We start from the raw sequence: 20745 nt of genomic DNA, 5'->3' as shown, positions 1-20745 counted from the left end.
TCTGAAAGGAAAGATCAAGACCTTGGGGAAAACCTCTTCTCAGCTTTATATGTAGGGCACCAACCAGCAGGCCCACCTTAAGAAAGGAAGCGTTAAGCTGAGCTACTAGGGAGGTAAGAATGTACTGCCATATGGAACAGAAGAGACAGCCATATTGGGGAAAATCCTGTAGGTACTAAGGCAGCGGCAGGCAATTATTTTGGGTGGAGGGCCACTTACTGAGTTTTGGTGAACTGTTAGGGGCCCCGTGGTAGCCCCACCCCTTAGCAGTTGCCCCACTGCCAGTTGCCATATTGGGACAAGAAGTCCTGCCCCCAAACCCTGACCTTTGCCGCCAGAAGTCTCACCCCTTGCTGCAGAAGTACTTTTTGGAAACGAGGGTGCTGCAATATTGAAACTGAAAAATGCCCAAACCATACACAAAAACATGAAACATCTACTATAACTTACTTTAATTTTGATTTAAAAGTATATCTGTACTGATTTACGTGTTTGCGAAGTGTATCTAGAGGTATGTGTGTGTGGGGGGGGTATGGGTATTGTGGGGTTATGGTGGGTGGGGGGGGGAGAGAGAGACTGGGCCAGGCCGCCAGTTGCATCGCGTGTGGCTCTCGTGGACTGCATACAAGCCTCACACGATGTAGCCAGGCAGACCCCGCATCCAGGCTCCACGCTTTTGCCACCCCACCCTGGGTTCCTGCTGGCCCTAGGGTACCAGCACAGCCTTTGTGCTCCTGCCTACCACCACCACTCCCTTGCCTTCTCCCTGCTTTCCCTCCCACATGCCTGCCAGCCACCACTACACCTCCCCCTGCTGCCACTTCCAGTGCCCCAGCCGCCATTTCCCTGCTTTCCCTCCCATACACCCGCCAGCCACTGGTGCCACTCTCCCCTCTGCTGCTGCTTTCCATGGCCCCTCTGCTGCTGCCACTCCCCCACCATTTCCCTGCTTTGCCTCCCACATGCCTGCCAGTCACTTTTCACACCTCACCCGCCGCTCTCCATGCCACTGTAACTTCCTCCTCTGGTTGCAGCCTTGCCCAGCAAACACCACGTGGTTTGCAGCAGTTTCCCCTGATCTGCCTTTCCACTTGGGCAGGAGGTGGGGAACAGCTCTACGGTCACCAGGCCAGAAGTCGCAAAGGCTTCCAGTTGGGGGCAGGGGGCAGGAGGGGAGGAGGGTCTGAGGGCAGATGCAGCTGGATGGGTTTTGCTGCTCAGCCACTGGCTACCCCTGGGTCCTGTTGCCCCTGGCATCTGTCATCTTTGACAGGCAGCCAGGGGCAGATAAAAATTAAAATTTTCTAAAATGTTTAGAGGTCCTGCAGGCTAGACAGAATGGCCTGGCAGGCTGGATCTGCCCCGCGGGTCATACTTTGCCCACCCCTGCACTAAGGGGACCTGAGAGAAACTTCCCTCTCCATCTGCAACTCCACTACATCCAGCAGTACCACCATATATTTTATTTTATACAAACTGAAAGCCTTCTGATAGCCTAGGAAACATCAAGAAGATATTTACTAGAGCATCTGAAATGCAAAGTATGGTCTTTTCCTGCCATGAACTCTAGTAAAAAAAAAGGGAGGATCCCTCCTGTTTAACCCCCAAACTGGAAGTTCCCTCCATGAACAGGAGGTTAATACACAGCAGGGTCATTAGTTTTTTCTAGAAGGCCTTGCTCGAGCTCTGATAGAAGCATCCTCAGCAATAGCAGCAGCCACCAGCATGGATTCCCTTAGGATGGTTTCAGCCAGGAGCAAGAAGGTAGGGAAGCGAAGTTACTTGATGCGATAGAGGACTTTGCGTTGCAGGCGGTGCTGGATCTCGCCACGGCGCATCATGAGCTGCAGCACCTTGTAGATGGCATGCTCAGGGTATTTCTGGAAGAATGGTAGAGGAGAATGACACAGCCCTCTGAACCTGCTGAGTTCATGCAATGCTTCCCTATCACAGCCAGCTGCTATGGCAGCTGAGCCAGGAAAGCTCATCATAATCCAGTGAAAAATCTTCACGTTAAAAGTCATGTAAGACTGCTGGATGTGCACCTGCCACTGAGAAGGGGTCTTGTAGTACAGGAGAAAATCTTCTCAGTTCATCCTATTGTAATTCTGACTTTTCTGGTTGGAATGGAAGGTACAGGAGGACCCAGACCTGTGTTCAGGTATTCTGGGTTCCTAAGACCCATCAAGAAGCACCACATACAGTATTCAAGAGTGGAGAATACCTACTCCCCTCTTTCCCAGAATGCCAACCCGACCCTGCCTCTGGTTTCACACAAGCATCAGAAGGGCCCTATTCACATTTCAGAAAAGGAGCCTGCACACTCTTAAGTTGCACACTCTTAAGTAGTCTTGCAGTCAGCCACTTGTTCTCATAGCCCTTTGGACTGCCCCAAGGAGAGTCCCTGTCCAGTGGACCCACCTGTTTCACAAAATCCTGGACTATACTGTGTTCTGACACCTGAGAGCCAATGGCAAAGCGGCGCTTGAGCTGTTTTTCAATTCGGGACAGCAACTCTTGGTCTTCTTGGGTTGTGAAACCCTCCGCTCCTATGGAAAAAAGGCACTCGATGAGATCCTTGAAAATTTTACTCTCCATGTGACCTCCAGGCCAGCCCCACCCACACCAAATGAAAGAGGCAGAGTACAATCCCACAGGTGAGAAAACTTCAATAGTTACTGAGCTCTACTTCCACATTCAAGTTAAAGCCTCATCATTACAGCTTTAAAAAAAGAGAGTCAGACCCCTCTGCAAATCCTAATAGGTAACAAACAGTACTTTCAACAGTAACAGCATGCTCAAAAGGAAAAGTTACACAAATCCAGGCTTCACTGGGGAATCTGGCCTTTACAATCCACCATCCTGGACTTACTTTTCCAAGCTAGATAACATCCAGGCTTTGCCATTTCCTTTTCCAGGGCACTTGAGTCTAAGCTCCCTCCCCAATTACATAAGTGCATTTGTCACTGCCTAACCCTTCCTCTGGACTATGACCATGCAACTAGGCATGCCTCAAAATAAATGAGGAGCCCTGGCTGCCAGACGCATCATCCTGCGTCTCCTGAAGAGCATTCATGGCCACCCAGCACTGTCAGGAGAGAGGGGTTAGGGTCACCATCAGGCCTCCCCCCTCTCCTCCCACACAGCACCATACTGGAGAGGTGGCATTTGTTTGTTTTCCCAGAAGACCTCACCACAGAAGCCTCTGTGTGAGAATGGAGGTTGCACCCATTCCTGGTCTGCCTCACCTGACAGGCTGCCCGACATGGCCGCATCAAGAGTGGACACTTGGAAGAGCCGCAAGGCTTCTTCAATGTCTGCCTCGGTGGCAAAAGGCTGCAGCTTCATCTTGCCGAGGGACTCTGCAATCCGCACAATGGCCTCCAGCTGCCTGCCGCCCAAAGAGAGAAACCCTTTAAATGAGGTTATTGTGGGTCCTCTACTCGCTTGCGCTTCTGTTCATCAGTCAGGGAATTCTTCAAGCCACAAAGTGCTCACTGCAGGCATCCCTGAAGCAGTGCTAGGGTGGTCAGTGATCCTTTCAGGAAGAGGGCATCACATCCCCCACACACTCACCCCTACAAAAGGGAATGCTACCATTATACAAGAGCTTCCAGAGCCCAGGCCTGTCACTGCTGACTCCTAGTGTCTCCAAGATCTTCCCAAGCACTGGATAGTGGAGCAAAGCTAGCATTAAGCAGACACAGTGATAGTTCAGACCACCATTATATACTAGGGATAGAATAGGAAAAGCAATTCTAACCAGAGGCAGCCTTCTCTGCTTGCCAGAGAATAGGGTCCAAACTGCAGTCTAGACCATCTCTGAATCACTGACGAATACATAGTTGGGGCTGTTCCCTGTAAAGCTCTTCGTGGTGGTAAATAAAAGGACATCAATTGCATGACCCTTAGGCTGGAAAAAATAACCTTAAGGACAGTCAGGTTGGCAGAGGTGGGAACAAAGGAGAGAAGCTGCTGTCTACTGGAGTTAAGCTCTTAGAAGACTGAGCTCAGGTGGCTTTAGCAGGGTTTAACTCAGTGCAGGCCTGGACATCAGTCTGAGCCTCCTCCATCCTCCAGGTGATTGTATGGCACTGGGACAAAAGCCATTTTCCTTTTGCAGCATTATTCAAAGCTCCTGGGATTCACATTCCTTTTGCTTCCCACCCTGAACCCAGGTAGACTTTGCCCTCACCGGACTGTAATGGGGATACTGGATCGGCGTTCACTCTCTCGCTCATACTGCCGGGCACCAGTGCGCATCAGGACATAGCGGTTTTTCAGTTTCTCAGCAGCCTCTGCTGATAGCCGAGGGCCGCATTTCCTGTGAGAAGGAAAGGGCAAGCTCTATGAACCAGCGAGTTCTGGGGCCAAAGCACCAGGTTAGCCCCCTGCCCACAGTGTAAGACGGTGCTGGGGGGGGGGCTCCCCCTCTTCCACAGCAAACCAGAACAGATATGTGAAAATCCAGCCTAGTTTAATCTCAACTCCACTGGGGAAAAAAAAATAAAGCTTCATTTGGGTGACAATTTCAAACAGAGATTAGGGGTGACCATTTATCACTGGGATCACAGGCTAGAAAAGGACTGATCTTTTTAGGGCAGTGGTAGCCAGGCATTTCCCCATTGTGACCCCACTTTTAGTCAGATAATACGGTGCAACCCCAACATGCAGTTACTGATGCTCACATATGCACACCTAACAATGAGTGGGATTTGCTGAACCTCAGCTGCTCTGTGGTAACTGTCCCTGCGTGAGAACTACACCAGAGCAGCTTACACCCAAGTGAAAAAGAGCTTAGTTGCCCCAGTATAGCTTTCACCTATTTTAGGGGCAACTGCAGGCACAGCAGCAGTTACTGCAGAGCAGCTGTGATATGTGGTAAATCCCTGTATCATTATTCATGGAGTAACTATGGGGCTGGAAAGCTTAAAATAGGTTCACAATTCCACTTCCCCACTGCTGCACCTCTGCTTGGGGTTGTGATCCCCAGTCAGCGACCTGGTGTGCTGAGGGCTTACTGGAGAGCTGGAATTCTGCCAGCCCCATTACAGAACTGGGTCAGCCTGAGGCCAAGATCAGTGAAGTCAAATGAAGGGACCAGGGTCCAGAAATGCTGGGAGCAACCCGAAGTCCCAACTGAAAGCACATTAGCATGGCACCACCAAGCAGGTCATGCTGTGTAACCTGCCAACAGTTCTGCTGCTCTGACGCAGCATCGCAAAGCTACCACACACTTACGTGCGACAGTAAGAGATGAACTTCTTCAGCTTGTTCAGGTCAATTTCACCCTCCACAGCCTGGGTCTGTGTCAGGGCACTCACGTGTAGTGACATCACGTGCTTGGCCAGTATCTAGGAGCAGAGTAGCCGAGATGGTTGAACAATGAAAACTGTCTCACTCACGGTATGATTCAGACATTCACCCCAGGGTAAGGCAGAACAAGCCAGTCAGGGCAGCACATGGGCACTGCTATTCTCAACCTCCACCTCAAGTCTTTGGGTCCTACCACTTTTATGGCAGGAAGCAGCAGCATCTCTGTGGGCAGAACTAGGCACCACAGAAGACACCTTTGGCAGACCCTGGAAGACATAATTCAACTACTTTTCCTCTCCCCAGCTCTTGGGCTATACTATGTGGTGCTTGGCTTGCTAAAGCAGGGCAACAGGTCCCAGCTTAGAAGTCAGAGACTGAGGCATCTTGGGTCAAATAACTGCTTGACACCAGGCACACCAGGCAGGAAGGCAGACCCTTGCCTTCCCCCCTGTCCTTGTCACATGTTCAGTTGGGAAACTCCTAGGTGGTCAGCCTGCTGGTCTTCTTGTCCCTCCACCTCCCTCCACTGAGAAAGACCAGTTCTGGCCCTCACCATGTCTCTCTCCTCATTGTGCTCATCCTTGACAATGAAGATCATGTCGAACCGGGACAGGATGGTGGGCATGAAGTCGATGTTTTCCTCCCCTTTAGTCTCATCCCAGCGTCCAAAGACCGAGTTGGCAGCTGCGAGTACTGAGCAGCGAGAATTCAAAGTGGTAGTAATACCAGCCTGAGGGGGCAGAACCAAGAGCTTAAATCAACACAACCACCATGCTGTTAGCAGAAGATACTGGGGTTACCAGCAGCTTCCTGGGATGGATGATAGGGCAGGGGAAGGACATTTCACCATCTCCTCTACCCTACAGGCAAGGGCCTAGGTTGGTTCATAGGATTCCTACTTTCACCCTTACAGACGCCAGCCTTTAAATAAGGCCATATGTTTTCCAACTGGCTAAGCAGGTTCAATATTGGAAAAAGTTTCCAAGGTTAACAACATGAGGGAGGGATTATTCAGTTACATAAGCCTCATGGAGCTTTCCTTGACCAAGGTTACCCAAAGCTTGAGCCATAATTAATATACAGTGCCCTCAGAGCAGTAGGTGCTATATGAGCAGGTAGAGACAAATCTCCTGCCCTGAAGTGTCTACCATGTAAGCCAACTACCTGCAGGTTAGGGAATGAGAACCAAGCAGCACACGATGGCCAGGCAGCGGGTACTGCTTCGTCCAGGTGTCTTGTACTATTTGGATAGCTGCAGCTACTTTTTACGGCTTGGCTTCTCTTGGGGAAAAGTGAGTTCTCAGAAGAGACAAGGAGAAGACAGGGGGAAAGTGCAAGAAAAGAATATATGTTTGAGGCTTAAGAGAACTCAGGGAAAGAGGTCTGAAGGATACAAAAGGGGAAGCCAGTCACACGTTTGACAAACCCAAAAGATGAACTGAGGCAGGCTGGGCAGCAAAGGAGAAGAGCAGAAATTAGATTCACTTTGCAAGGGCAAGCCAGACAATGGAAGTCAAGAGGGGCAGATGTAGTGCAAGTACAGGAAGAACTGTGTTCATCATGGTGTTTTGTGAGGACTCAAGAGGTAAACAGTGAGTCAGAGATGCCCAGGATGAGGAGGAATGCTATGACAAAGGGCTGAATGATGAAGAGAAAGAGAATAGATGCAGCCTGGAGATTATGCAACATGGAGAAGAAAAATGATCTGAACAACAGAATCAAGGTTTAGAGCAGAAGGAGGAACAGGGGTGGGGAGGAAGAAGCAGAGCATAGACCTGCTAATGGTAACAGAGCTGAGGGGAGGCAAAGGAAGATGGCCAGTGTGCATTTGTATGACAGTCTGAATGTAAGTCTCAAGATTAGTAGGATCAAAACACTGTCAGAGAGCAAAGCTTGATCTCGGATCAGACCAGCCAGTAACCCACCCATGCCTAAACATGAGCAGGGAACCCAGCTACTTTCTGAGGGATGGCCACCTTCTGGCAAGGGCCCACAACTGCAGAGCTGGTCACCCTGCTTGTGGAGGGACTCAGCTCTTTTCACCTCTTCCACTTCCTATCCCAGCTAGCAGCTCACCTTGGCAATGGAGATGGTCTGTTGCTCCATAGCCTCATGGATGGCCACTCTGTCATCCTCCCGCATCTTGGTAAAGTTTGGGGAAGGAAAAAAAAGGTAGAATGGTACACCTTTCATGCGACTTAACCTCACAACAGAATTGGGATTAAATGCCAAGAAAGTCTCGGATCACACACAGCCATGTGCATCCAACACTCCCTTCTTCCTCCAGGATACTAATTTTGAGTACATTAAAAATAAAAGAAAGACTCAAAAGTTATCCCAGAAGCGCATTCCCTGGCACCCCTTTTGATGCCCTGTCCCTCCAGTAGATAGGCCTCCATCCAAAAGAAAAGATTACCCCTTCCCCCATTGCCTTCTGGCATTATTCCTTTCCTTGCCACAGCAGAACAATATGGCAGTCAACCTTCCCTTCCTTTCCTCCTCCAAGTCAACATTATGAAACTTCTGCATGCTGTGTCTCTACCTTGTCAAACTCATCGATGCACACCACTCCCCCATCTGCCAGGACCATGGCTCCTCCCTCCATAAAGAAGCTCCGGGAAGAGGGGTCTCGGATCACTGAGGCTGTCAAGCCAGCTGCACTGCTGCCTTTCCCAGAGGTGTATACCTGAAGGGAGGCACAAAAAGAGAAGGCATCCTTGATCCTGTGCGTCTCAACAAGGGAATAAAAGAACCACAGCATCAGGTTGCTGCCTTGAGGCAGAGCTCGGCATCCACAGTTCAGCACAGCATCAGCCATAGTCTACTGGGAGCTCCATGGCTACTGCTTCCTCAGATTACACCGAAGCCAGGGACTGACATTCTTCAGAGCAAGGTACTTTTGTGCAACTAGGCTTCGGGCTAAGTATTTGCAAAGCACTAGATGGCAGCTTGTAGGCAGAGAGTGCATTAAATCTAGAGCATAGTGTATCTGCTTGTTTTAGCAGGCTGCAGTAGGGTGTTTGTTTTACTCTGAGGATGCAAGGTGCTCAGGTGTCGTGCTAGTGGAGACTATAGACAAACATGGATGAAAACAATTTCATGCTTGGTCTCTGTTTAGAGCTCAGTGCCTGACAACTGCAGTCTAAGCTACTGCACCTAACCTTCTAGCTTCTCTGCTAATTCAGTTTGTTACATGCAGCTCAACACAGCTTGAACAATACCTTAGGATAGAAAGAAGTTCAGGACTTCAGACTTTCAGTGAAACATTCTGACAAAATGACAGCTATGCTCTGAAGAATGACCCAGCAAGAATGTCCCATGGGTTGTTCTCAGATTTGCCTACTCCGTACAAGTCTCTCTTGCTTAGCAGAAAAAGTCTGCATATCCACCAACTCCACCCCACATACCAGGTACTGGTGTGGAGGTTCAAGATGGTTTTTGTTCTGCACCATGAACCATCTCCAGTATTTCCAGTTGGTTCCTGTTCTCAGTGCCACATGAGAAAAAGTGAGCTGTTTCAACATGCAATCAGTATCAAAAAGGAACTCCAGTCACCCATGACACTTACCCCAATGGGTGAACACCTCTCTACAAACTTCAACAGCTGGGACTTGGCTGTGCCAGGGTCTCCCAACATCAGCAAGTTAATGTCCCCCCGGCGGGTTAACCCATCTGGGAGCCTGCAAAGAAGACAAGAGAGGGAAATCAGCTCTTGTTCTGGCAGCGCACAAATAAAACAAAATTGCCAACAGGAAACATACAGCTGTTTGGAGCCATAAAACCCCTAAAAGGGTTGTGTGCCTCAAATACCCTTCTATCTACTTCTGCCCCACTGTGCCCTGCCCAATATGTTCCCCTGACCTCTTGCGGGAGCCTCCAAACAGCAAGCAGGCAATTGCTTTCTTGATGTCAGTGCTGCCATAAATAGAGGGTGCAATGCTCTTGGCAACAGTCTCATAGATGTTGGGCATGGAGGCAAGTCGGCGAAGTTCCTCCTCTTCTTGGGGAGTCACAGAGCCAGCGAAAGTATGGCCTAACAGACGTGATGAAGAAAAAACTGAATGAAGTGTCATTACGAAACAAACAGACTACACCTGAATGGCTGCTTCATCCTTCTCCAAAACGCAATTCCCTCACAGTGTCTGGATCTTTAGCCATGATACTTTAATAGGACTATAAGCAAGGTCACAAGGAAAAGGAGCATTAATTAACTAGACACAAGAGGGAAAAAAATTTGTCACAAGCAGCTGAGTGTGCTCCTCTGAATGAGGAAACTGCATGCCTTTGCTCTGTTTCAAAATAAAGAGACAACAGCGCTGGCCCAGCTGATGGCAAATGGCCTCTGAAAAATGTGACCAAAGTGAGAAGAAAGAGAAAGGAGCTCTGCGTCTAATGTGGGAAGATGGCTCATGCTGGAGGGACAAAGAGAGGTTCTTGCCTAGGAAGTCATGCTTTTGGGGGTGAGGGGAAGAACTGACAGCTGAACAAAAAATGAGGGCACCTTTATGTACTCTGATGGATTTTAGCAGTTCCCTACTTAATAGAGCAGTAGTTCAACCTTTTTCATACCAGGATCCATTTGCAAAGATCACCGTCTTGTCCCAACCCACATGCCCTTGGCCCTGCCAGCCCGAGCCACAGTCCCCTGCTCCGCCACATATATAGATAGACAGATATCTCTCTCTCTCGATATATATATATAATCGAGAGAGAGAGAGAGAGAGAGAGAGAGAGAGAAAATTTGTGCCTTATAAACCAGGCAAAGTGCGTATATCTGAGGTGCAAATCCATGCTGCCTTCAGCTTGACTTCAGACTAACAAGGCAAGGACAACTCTGACTTCAGCCTCACCAGGCAAATGGCTTGTGGTCCTCAACCCTTCTGGACTCCCATGTCTTCCTCACTGGACTTGAGGCTACAGGGCTCCATAACTACAGATGCCAGCACCTAACTGCTTGCAGAGGGGCCCAGCTCTGGGGATAGCAGACTACCCAGGCTGGGAGAAGCCAGAGCCTGTGCTTTTTGACTTAGTTGATCTGCTCATTTATCCCCTAACACCCAAGGGTGTCCCTGGCTGGGACTCATTGCTCTAGGCTGCCGGAGACACACTCAGGGCCTCAGCTAGTAGCACAAAGTGGCTAGTGGCATGGGCCGGGCCCTGCTGTCACAGAACCAGAGCTGCTGCTGCTGCTGCTGCCAGGGGAAGGGAGTGAGCGGGCCCCTGCGGCAAAACCTGGGTTGGGCATTACCGAGTGCTAACTGTAGCTAGCCGGGGAGCGAGAGTCAGGGTTCTGCAATGAGCTGCCTGCCCAAGCTGATCTCTGCACAGCCAGCGGGAGTGAGGCAGCATCTGCACAGACGGGCAACCAAGCCCTCTTCTCCATGGAGAGTGCTGAGGCTGCGCAGCCTGTAAGGGGAACGCTGTCAGCCAGCACGGTGAAACCTGTGCTTTCTTGCATTTTTTTGCCACTTGCTCGCAACCCTTTGAAATATTTTTACGACCCACAGGTTGAGAAATGCTGTAATAGAGCACAAGCCACCCAGAACTGCACACATGGAGCACCTGCCACTAAGGTTCTCTCTTCCATCCAGCCTAGCCTGTGATATTTATTACAAGAACTGTATGGATACATGCATACTGTGGTTGGTCAGAAAAGTAGTTTTAGCTGGAGATCCCAGGTGAATTTTGCTCACAATAGTCTCCTAATACCTTGCTAAACTGTGAACCAGGGAGGGCCAAAGCAAGTTTTTACCTGAGCCATCAGTGTCAATCTGGATCCCCACCACACGGATATAAGCATTTCGGATCCCCACACCCACGTTGTCTCTGCCTTTGTTCTTGGTCTGGCCAGATTTCTTGATAGAGTAAATACCCATGATGGTAACTTTGTTCCCAGGGACAACTCTGTCACACAGATACCTTAGAGGAAAAACAGGAGGGCAAAGGAAGGTGATTTTTATGTAATAAAATGCTGGGAGCATCCCCTTCATCTCTTTTTCTCCCTGCCCAACCAAAATAAAGGCCTGGATATAGAACATGTTAAAGACCGTCACAAAGTGACAATGATTTCGTACAATCTACAACTGGTTTCATAAACTTATGACTTATAACTGGTGTCTGAAGCATGCAGGAAGCACTATTACAGTACCTTGTCACTAGGGCTAAGTACACACATTCAAAAAGCCTGAGCCTGAATTGATTCAGTCGTTGCAAGTTAGTCTAACCTATTCAGACTGAACCAATTTGCAAGTGAATAGTAGGGATACACTGATAGAGATTTTTTGGGCTGATACTGACAGCCGATTTTTAACAAGCCATATTGGATAATACCAATCCGATTCCGATATGCAGCCCAGCAGTGTGGACAGACTGGCTGGTAAGTCTGTTGTGGGGGAAGGGAGGGAAGGGGCATGCAGGGGTATAGATCAAGGTCCCCACGGTGAGAGAAGGAGTGGGGCTGGCGCTGGGACAGGGGCAGGTGCTGCACAGCCAAGACAGAATACAGGAGGGAAGGCGGCTCCTTACGCTGCGCGCACACTGGGAGGGCACGGAAGGGGGCGCGTGCTTCCAGATCTGTGCACGGGGCAGGGAAGGCTACTGCTATGGGCTGGGGCCAGGGTGGTGCCAAGCTCTTCCTGGTGGAGGGCTGGGCTGGGCTGTGCTCAGGTCTATGGTGAATTTTGGGGTGGCTCTAGCACACCCAGACCACCCCTCCAGCACTGCTGCTGCCGACCCTGATTGGAGCATGGCTCAGCCCCTGTTGGGAACAGCCTGGCACTCCCTAGCCCCAGCCTGCAGCAGCAGCCCACCCTTGCCCTGTGTGCAGATCTGGGGGTGCATGCCCCCTCTGTGCCCTCCTGGGGTGCGCACAGTGGCAGAAGCCCAGCAGCCTCAGGTGAAGGGGGGCAGGGAGAGGGATTAATCTTCCATCTCAGGCACAGATCCAGGGACCCCAGCCAGGGTCTGCCTGGCTTTCTGCTCTACTGGCCACTCGCGTGATGAGGGATGTGACCAAAGCCAGCTGCCGTGGCCCCGCCATCTGCCCACCTCAACTGGGACTGCAGAGTTAAACCAGGCCAGCCCACAGGCACTGATGAGGGTGGATGTTTGGGCTGGGCCACAGGAGCAGGTTCTTTTTAGCTGGCTGTGGCTGTGGGAGCTGCGTGCCCAGATTTCTTCCAGCTCCCTGCACCCAGGCCAGGCTGGACTGTCATGGAGCCGCAGCCAGCTGGGAAGGGGCATGCCCTTGCGGTCAGCCCAGCCTTTCTGCACCCACCCTCGGCAGTGTCTGCAGCTGGCCCCACTCAACCCCAGGTGAGGAGGGCAGATAGTGGGGCCAGCCTGGGCTGGGCTGGGCCAGGCCGTGGGGTCAGGGCTCTTCCCAGCCAGCTGGGACTCCATGACAGCCTGGCTCTGCATGGCACGCATGGGCAGCAGCTGGCTGGGCTATGGTGTGGAAGCAACGCTGCTGCAGCTGTGGGTGAGCACCCTGGCAGCTGGACTAGCTGCACAGGATGAGTCTTTTATGCCCACGACTGCCTGGGCTGGCTTGGAGGTGCAGGTGGGCCCAAAGCCCAGCAGCCACCCATTACAGGGGCTTGTGTGCCTGCAGCCATGGTCGCACCCCCCGCACGGTGCCTGCGACAAGAACACACCTCAAGGTGCCTCTGCAAGGTAGCTATACAAATATGGATCAATAAAAGATCCCAAATCCCTGTCCCCTCTCCAGAAGCTGGGTACTAAACCCATCTTCTATGATGGCCACATTTTCTACTGCCCCTCCCTGAAATGACCCTTGAGAAAGGAGAGGGAGATGGGCTGCAGGATTACCTGTCACAATAGAGCTGCATGTGCCTGGGCATCTCCCCATGAGGCACAGCATCGGGAGATTCCTGGAGCTTCAGGACCTGGAAGTCCACGCACTTGCATTTATCTGGCATGATGAAGTATGGATCCAGGGGACACCTCGGGCGGCCTGCTTGTTCCCTGAGCAGAGGGAGACAGTTAAGGAAATCAGTCCCAGAAGCTAGTTAAGAGTCATTAGAACTCAGGGGACACCGCCAGCAAGTGGTCTTTAGCTTTGCTGCATGCAACGTGTATTGACTAAGGAATCTGTTCTCGTTTATTCCAGCTTAATTAATCTTAGCTAGGCAAGCAGCAATGTATAACTCAGGGTCCTATACCCCTTTCTAAAAGGGTCTCTTAATTGTGACTTCCAAAAGCAAGCAGATTTGTAACTGAAGATGTCAACATGCTGTGAGACCAAGTCTGATCTAGTGGCAAGAAGGGCACATGGAAGCCCCTATCTGTATCGCAGAAGTGCCTATAGGCCCCACAGGGCATGTCTATTCATGCCCCTGACTGTGCAGTTGGTACTGTGCAGTCCTGGCAGTGCATGAGCCATTTCTGACGCTACTGCGCAGTAGTAGCAGCATCATGGTTAGCGCCTGCCGACACTACGTGCAGTGACATAGCATCTTGTGTAGACATGCCCACAGAGACCAGTGCCGCATTGTATAAGCAGCACATGTACAGGTAGTGAGAGGGTCTGTTCCCCAAAGAGTCTGCAGCATAAGCCAGAGATCAAGGGAAGGAGAAAGAGAAACATAATAGAAGTCCGAGAAAGAGATGCCATGAGTCTGGACTTGCTGACACTTAAGGTTCCTTCCAACGCAATGATTTCTACCTGAAGGGGGCTGATACGGGAAAGCTTGCCAAAGAAGCCTACATATGTTTAATCTGGTTAAACAATAGTTAAGCAGAGACAGAAGTGTACGAGGCTACAACACATATGAGAGAAGGTGCTCTTCATACTTCAAGAAAACAGTCTGTCTTTTTCTTAAGGGAAAATACAAGTGAGATATTAGAATGAGAAAGGGTATTGCAATATGACACACTGTAAAGGAAAAATCCTGCACTGATGGGAGACAGGGGAAGGTAATTTATTAGTTAAGTTATTTAACCATGAATTTTATTTACATTCTCTTATACAACCTGCAAGCAACAAAAGGGGTCTGGAGTCAAAGTGATCAGAAATACTGGCAGTCCTAGCACCACTTTCTTGGTCCTCTGACACACCTAAATTTAGATGTCTTGTCCTTTTAAACTACAAGTGCTCACAAAGATGGTCTATTTTACTTTAAACATTGGGCCATGCCAGGCTCTTGGCTGGGTGACACAGAGTTCCTGATACCACATGTGAAACAAGCAAGAAAGCTTTCTGAGACATTGACTTGCTGAAGGAAGAAAGCCTGTGGGCAAATGTCCCATTTTAAGGCTGAACAAGAGTAATGACTATTCTTTAAGGTGGCTACTATATCACCAAAGCACCTCAATACCCTAGTCATGGGTGAGGACCCTGCTAGGCAAGACAGTGTACGAACACAGACCAAAGAGGCGGGCCCCTGTCCCAAAGATCTTACAGGCTACATATAAGCCAAGACACATCAGGTAGCACAGACAAACAGGGAACACAAGTATTTTGCCAGTTTGCCTTTGGAAAGAACTGGTAAGATCCTGTGGAGAGACCTGGAGATAGGAATGAGCCTAGGTGGTGAACAAGTGGCTGGGTTTGTGGTGTAAGATTCAATTACACTGGACAAAATCGAGCTGCTTACACCAAGCAGATGGCAGACCTGAAACAGAGAACACATGTATGTAGTGCACTAAGTCTTTCTAGTCATAGGATTTCTACCAGGAAGTCTGCCGAGGACTTCCCCTTTACAGTGCAGGTAGGGAGTGTAGGAAAGGGAGGCTGGAGTGAGATGGGCCTGGGGGCTAGTAGGGTGGACCCCAGGGACAGAAAGACAGAAGAAAAGAAACAGAGAAGATCAACACACATAAGGCAATGAGGCGAGGCTTGAGAGAAGAAGCAGAGTCACCAGCATTGATGGAATGGAAATCATGGATAGCATGATAGGTAAAAGGCAAATGAAATTAGGTGATTGTCAGAGAAGGTATGTAACTCTAGCAATTACACTTTTGTTTCAACCCACGCATTCAGCTCCGGTTTATAAATCAGCTGGGTTAGTCAGAGTCCTCAGACCCCCTACATGATGGCAGTTCTTCTGTGATCAAGACTGGGGTCTCATTAGACCCCAGCACAGTGCATTATTCATGAAGCATTCATTGCTACCCAGGGAAACTCAAAGATAGGTGGAGGGTGGACCACTGGGTTTCTAACAAGTCCCCTCCTTCTCCTCTCCTCCTGTACTCCAGAAAGGATCCCCCACGCACTCCTTGCCTCCCTCCAGTCCTTACGTATTGCACTTTCTGGGCAGGGCATAGCCTTCTAGCCCAGGCCGCACGGTGATGCTGTTGATGGTGTTATGGCAACTGCGGCACTGGATGGAAATCTTGGTGGCCTTGGCTCTCACGGGAGTTGATGCTATTATGATCCCAGGAATCTTCACCAGACGGGACATCTGGTCAGACTGAAGCAGAAAGACAGGGAGAGGAAGGTGAGAAATGTCTGGGAAGGAAACCCCACCCCAGCACAGTGAGGAAGAGGAACGAGCTGCAGACTTGACATGTGAGGAGTCAAGGATTATAGGCAGGTTGCTGTATGGGCAATACGGAGACAGCTACTCATTTCAGGGAGCTGAGGGATGCTGCCTTCCCATACCCACAAGAGGCAGTAACTCAGAACTACCTGCTGCTTTTAATAAGAGGACACCATTCAGAGTGGTTCTCTCTGAGGTTCCATTTACAAAGGAAAGTTAAGATAGCTGGACCTCAGCGTACACCACAAGTGTCATTCTAACAATTGTGCTCTACAGTGCCCTGCCTTCCCTCTCCCACCCCATTTTTAATATACTAGGGCTCAAAGCTGTGGCCTACATCTCAGGGAAGCAGCCATTTTCACTGTGCAAAAGAGACAGGTGGCTTTGCCCAACCATACACCAAAAAAGTAACTGAACTGCATCTTAAAAGAGAAGCTTTCAAGCGATAGCCCAGTCTCTTCCTACTGTACCAGACACTGCACTGATAAAGACAGTGATGAAGAAAGACATATAATTATCTCCAACAAATGAGTGCCTGCATTAGAATACCATCAATTGATGCTCCTCTGTCACCAGAGCTACTTAGAGCTGGTGTATATGCACTCTTTGTATTATTTAACTACTTAAGTTAGGGGTGCAATACTTTACTGAAAGTCACACTCGTGCAGGGGTGCTCAACCTCTGGCCTGCAGTGCTCTTTACAGGTCAGGAAATTTGGCAGTAGGGGAGCAGTGGCAACAAAGACCGCCACCCTTCTCCACTGCCAAGTTCCCAAACATTAAGGTCTGCACAATGGCCTGAATCACACCCCTTTGCCCCATAGTTGGATCAGGGCTGGACCACTCCCCCTCCCCCACTCCCTCCTCCTCCCCCTATGGGACTGGGTTAAGTCCCCTTCTCTTCCCACAGGGCCAAATTGAGGCACAGCTGGATGGAACCCTGCTGCAACTGTGCTGGACACTGTATCAGGACCACTGGCTGGATCCAGCCCAGGAAAGAAGCAGGCACTGCCCACCCAGCCCACCAGCCAAAAAGACTGAGCACCACTGTACTAGTGCAACCTCTAGCAAGCATGCAACTATAATTGTGTAATGATGTTTATGCATTGATAAAACTCATTAAAGTTAGAGGAATAAACTATACCACTGTAAGCAACTTTCTGGTGGGTTAATTCTGTTCACATGAAGGGGTTGTACTGCTTTAGCTAGATAGGTTTCACAGCAATATAGTAAAAGCAGCACAAAAACCACTCTTGGGGTAACCCTAACACTAACAAGTCCCATCAATCATAGTAAGTCGCAACTTGCAGTCACATCTGGTGCAGTTCTGCCTGGATGGACAGAGATGAACTTAACCTTGATTAGGCCAGCAAGAACTAACAGCTCTCTCAGCACACACATGCTTTGGACAAGTTCTGTCCTTAGTCTTCTACCCACCTCACCATAGTGGGTGGATTTAACTCACCTTCAGGCTACGGATATTGGCAGCATGGGCATCTGACTTCAGCATGACCTGGATGTCTTGGAGGGTCTCCTCCCCTGATGGACGAGGACGGGTGACCTCATCGGCCACTTCTTTTGCTGCTTCTTCCAGCTGTTTAAGAAATAGTACAGCTTATACTGACTCACCACTCTGGTTAGCTAAATGGCTCGTGGCACACCAGCTCTTAGCTCTACATAAAACAGTCATTGGTGTGCTCCCTTCCATGGTATTCCCCATCCTTACCAGCTGTAGGTACTCTGCAGGCTGCTTATACAGGTAGTCTGCCAGGTCCTCATCAAAGCTGGCCAGGTCTTCCATCTCCACCTCAATCCAGTACTGACCCAGGTTGTAATGTCGTTTGAGCTCATCCCTGCAAGATGAGGTAGGAGTAAGGATTTGCAGGCAAAAAAGCACCAAGAAAATTTTCTTAAAGGCCTGCAACTCAGCAAGCCCAGAGCTAGGGAACTGTAACAGAAGAGAAACTATCACACACAAAGTATTCAAAGTGGCCCTCCAGCTATGTAGAAAGCAGATGCAAAATGCTCTAAAGCAAGGGTGTCAAACATGTAGTCCTGAAGCTGCTGGGAGAGGCACTGCATGAAGTGTGGCCGCTGATCTGGACCCAGTGGCCTCCATTGCACACGGTGCCTCTTCTGGCTGCTCTGGGATTTCGAGCATGCACAGCCTAGGAACCAGACTGTGTGGAACAGCTGCTGGACCAGTATGCTGGGGAAAGGGAAGGGAAGGGGGACCCATGGGCCTTTCTGGCCTGTGTGTAGGTCTGTGCCACTCATGTGGCCTGCGGGGCCGGATAAGTTTGACATCCCTGCTCTACAGGTAGTCTTTTATGGCAGGAAAAGTAACGAGCCCTCTATGTTGGAAGCAAAAGGAATGGAAACTGCTGGACAGAGGTAACATCCATGTTAATACTTTTTCAATATGCACAAATGGCACTGGACAAGGGGCAGCTGGGGCCACAGTGGTTATCAGAGTTTAACATTAATGTGTACCAGCATCACATGGACCACAGCCAGGCAGTTTAGGTATGAACTACAGTATAACCTCATAAACCTGGATAGCAAAAATCCAGAATTTTAAATCCGGCACTTTTTAAAACTCCTCTCCATCAGAGAGTAGCAGCGGTCGGTCCCAGAGCAGCAGAGGGGGAAGCTTGCACGTGGCAGCTGCCACCACCATCCACAATCCTGTGTCACCACTCCGCATGCGGCCGCTGCTCTGGGACTGCCGGTTCGCAGATCCCAAAAGGCTTGGGCTGGAAGCCCACGACTGATTTATACTAGAGACAGAATTGAACAGGTCTGAAACATGGCATTCAGATCTAGACCTGATTTTGTAGGGCGGGCCCTCGGGAAACAGCATAACCCAGAGGATGGGGTACCAGCCAGGTTTATTTGCTATGCCAAGGGAAATGTGGCCCAAGGCCCACAAGGCAACTGTAAGCCTCCCTTAATCAGGAAGGCCACTAGAGGCAATTGATCGCATGGGACAACTAAAGGCACAGGAGCATGGGTCCCAGGTCTGTAAGGAGCGTCCCAAGGGGGGAAGCGGAACCACAGGGGAAGAGCCGGGCTCTATCTCTGGCTCTGCCACTAGCTCCACACCTGGTTCCTGGCAAAGTGCTGGGCCTCTCCAGGCTTCAGCTTCCGCCTGGGTCCCAAGAGTGATAAAAGTATTCGGTCTCCTGCGAAGAAGCTTTTTAGAAGGGGTGGACGAGAGGGCTCCCGAAACGCTAGCCGTGGCCCATGCGAGCGCGCAGCAGGACAAAAGCAAAGAGCGGCAGAGCGCGAACGGGCCGGAGGAGGTGGGGGCCGCCCGCACCTGTACTTGAAGGTGAAGCCGGTGCGGTCAGTGCCCACGCGGTACTGCCGCAGGAACTCCTTGAAGCGCTTCTGGAGCTGGGACTTGCGGACCTGCCCCTCGTCCGCCGCCGGGTCGCCCCCAAAGCTGTCGCTGTAGTAGATGCCGGGGTCGTCGAAGCCGGACATGGTGGAGGCTGCTCCTGAGAGCCGGGCGGAGAGAGGGGACCATTAGCCTGGCATCCCGCGGTGCCTGCCCTCCGCCCCCCTCCGCGCCGGGCCCCGCAAGCAGCCCCGCTAGCAGCCCCGCTGTCCCGGGTTAAGGAGGACGGGGCCCCTATCCCGGACCAGCCCCCCCGAAGCGGCGTCCGCCCGCACCTCCGCTTGCCTCCAGGAACCGAACCGCGGCGAGCACCGAGTTTTCGCGGCAAAACCGAAGAGACGTCACAATTGGACGTTCTACGGCCCAAGCCCCTATTGGCCAGAAACTCGCCCGCCCTCTCTGATTGGCCCAGCCAGGTTCCTTCCATCCCTTTCCGCGCGAGAAGCGCACGGCTGGGTTGCCATGGTGGTGAGAGCGGATTGGTGGAGACGGCGAGGTCCCGCCCCTCTTCCCTCCCTTAGCTGGGGCCTGGAGCAGTTTGGCGCGAAAGGTTCGAGTGGGAGGGGGAGAACATGGGCTCAAGATGGCGGCTGGACGAAACCATTCTGAATGGGCATATGGGGGGAGGAGGGAGGCAATCGCCTGGACGGAACTATTTTGGCCGGGGCTGGGGGGGAGAAGGAGAGAGGCAACGAGCTCTGTGGCAGTGCCCAGAGAGGCAGTTTGTGACTGGCGGGTGTGGCTGTCTTACCTACTCCTTGCTGGGGACTCCCCAGTCCGTACTGGGCCACTATGGCCCATTCTTACACATCACAGTTAAGTTACTCAGACCTGCCTCCTCAGCAATGAGTGGGGTCACACCAAAAAAGAAACCCCTGAGCTGGGGGCATGCCAGACAAGCAGGCTCCGGCTCAGCCCCACCTCCCCTCCACATCTCCCTTTCAGGCCCCTTTCATCCCCAAACTATATTATTATTATTATTATTTATTTATTTATTTATTTTTGTTGCCAACTTGGGTATGTAACCTACAAGACAAAATGAGGAGTTAAATAAACCCTCAGAAGGAGTCTTAAGTTGCAGCAAGGGAGGTTTAGGTTAGCTGGTAGGAAAACCTCTCTCTCCAGGCGGGTAGTAAGGCACTGGAGCAGGTTACCCAGAGAGGTGGTGGGCTCTCCATCCTTGGAGGTTGTTAAGACCCGGCTGGACAAAGCCTTGGCTGGGATGATCTAGTTGGGGCTGGTCCTGCTGTGAGCAGGGGGTTGGACTACCTACCCCCCGAGGTCCCTTCCTACCCTCATATTCTATGACTCAAAGTGTCACTGTCCGACTGGCTAAATGTCTCCCCTGGAAGCCAGCAACTCCTGAGTCCCAAGTGGTTGCAGCATCGTTTTGACGTGAGAGCTTAGAAGGTCATTCAGCTTCTGCATGGGACTAATTCAAAATCTGAGATGTTAGTGCTCAGCCTGACCTTGCCTAATTCATGGGGCTTTGGGTTAAGCCTTCTGTCTGTAACATGAGGATCAC

At 50.8% G+C, this 20745-nt stretch overlaps 1 protein-coding gene across 3 annotated transcripts; it reads right to left on the bottom strand.

Annotated features, from left to right (window-relative positions):
• Nucleotides 1-1440: 1440 nt before the first annotated feature.
• MCM5 (minichromosome maintenance complex component 5) lies at nucleotides 1441-19598 on the bottom strand. Of its 3 annotated transcripts, none has more exons than XM_019544818.1 (17): nucleotides 19520-19598; nucleotides 19140-19320; nucleotides 17544-17670; nucleotides 17283-17411; nucleotides 15577-15749; nucleotides 13147-13302; nucleotides 11069-11235; nucleotides 9178-9349; nucleotides 8885-8996; nucleotides 7859-8002; nucleotides 7393-7458; nucleotides 5870-6046; nucleotides 5242-5354; nucleotides 4196-4324; nucleotides 3249-3391; nucleotides 2422-2549; nucleotides 1441-1880 (listed from the first exon to the last, which is right to left on the bottom strand). In XM_019544818.1, exons 2-17 carry the CDS (start codon nucleotides 19304-19306, stop codon nucleotides 1779-1781), a joined length of 2205 nt encoding a protein of 734 aa, XP_019400363.1. In that variant the 5' UTR covers nucleotides 19307-19320; nucleotides 19520-19598; the 3' UTR covers nucleotides 1441-1778. The 3 variants fall into 3 exon arrangements, with proteins under 3 accessions (XP_019400363.1, XP_019400364.1, XP_019400365.1); XM_019544819.1 differs by lacking the exon at nucleotides 19520-19598 and adding an exon at nucleotides 19496-19519; XM_019544820.1 differs by lacking the exons at nucleotides 1441-1880; nucleotides 2422-2549; nucleotides 19520-19598 and adding an exon at nucleotides 2629-2722 and having other exon boundaries at nucleotides 19140-19382.
• Between the last annotated feature and the right edge of the window lie 1147 nt (nucleotides 19599-20745).

This window comes from Crocodylus porosus, unplaced genomic scaffold (genome assembly GCF_001723895.1).
Source record: "Crocodylus porosus isolate Cpor-Errol unplaced genomic scaffold, CroPor_comp1, whole genome shotgun sequence".
Classification (NCBI taxonomy): domain Eukaryota; kingdom Metazoa; phylum Chordata; order Crocodylia; family Crocodylidae; genus Crocodylus; species Crocodylus porosus.
This window is presented reverse-complemented; position numbering and strand designations above follow the sequence as displayed.

What these genes read in the sequence shown, in the direction of transcription:
- MCM5 (XM_019544818.1), bottom strand. Translation starts at nt 19,306, where the DNA reads ATGTCCGGCTTCGACGACCCCGGCATCTACTACAGCGACAGCTTTGGG. An exon ending in CCAATATCCGTAGCCTGAAG is followed by an intron (nt 15,750 to 17,282) that starts GTGAGTTAAATC and finishes TTTCTGCTTCAG; the next exon opens with TCTGACCAGATGTCCCGTCT. An exon ending in CTGCCCAGAAAGTGCAATAC is followed by an intron (nt 13,303 to 15,576) that starts GTAAGGACTGGA and finishes CCCTCTGCTCAG; the next exon opens with GGAACAAGCAGGCCGCCCGA.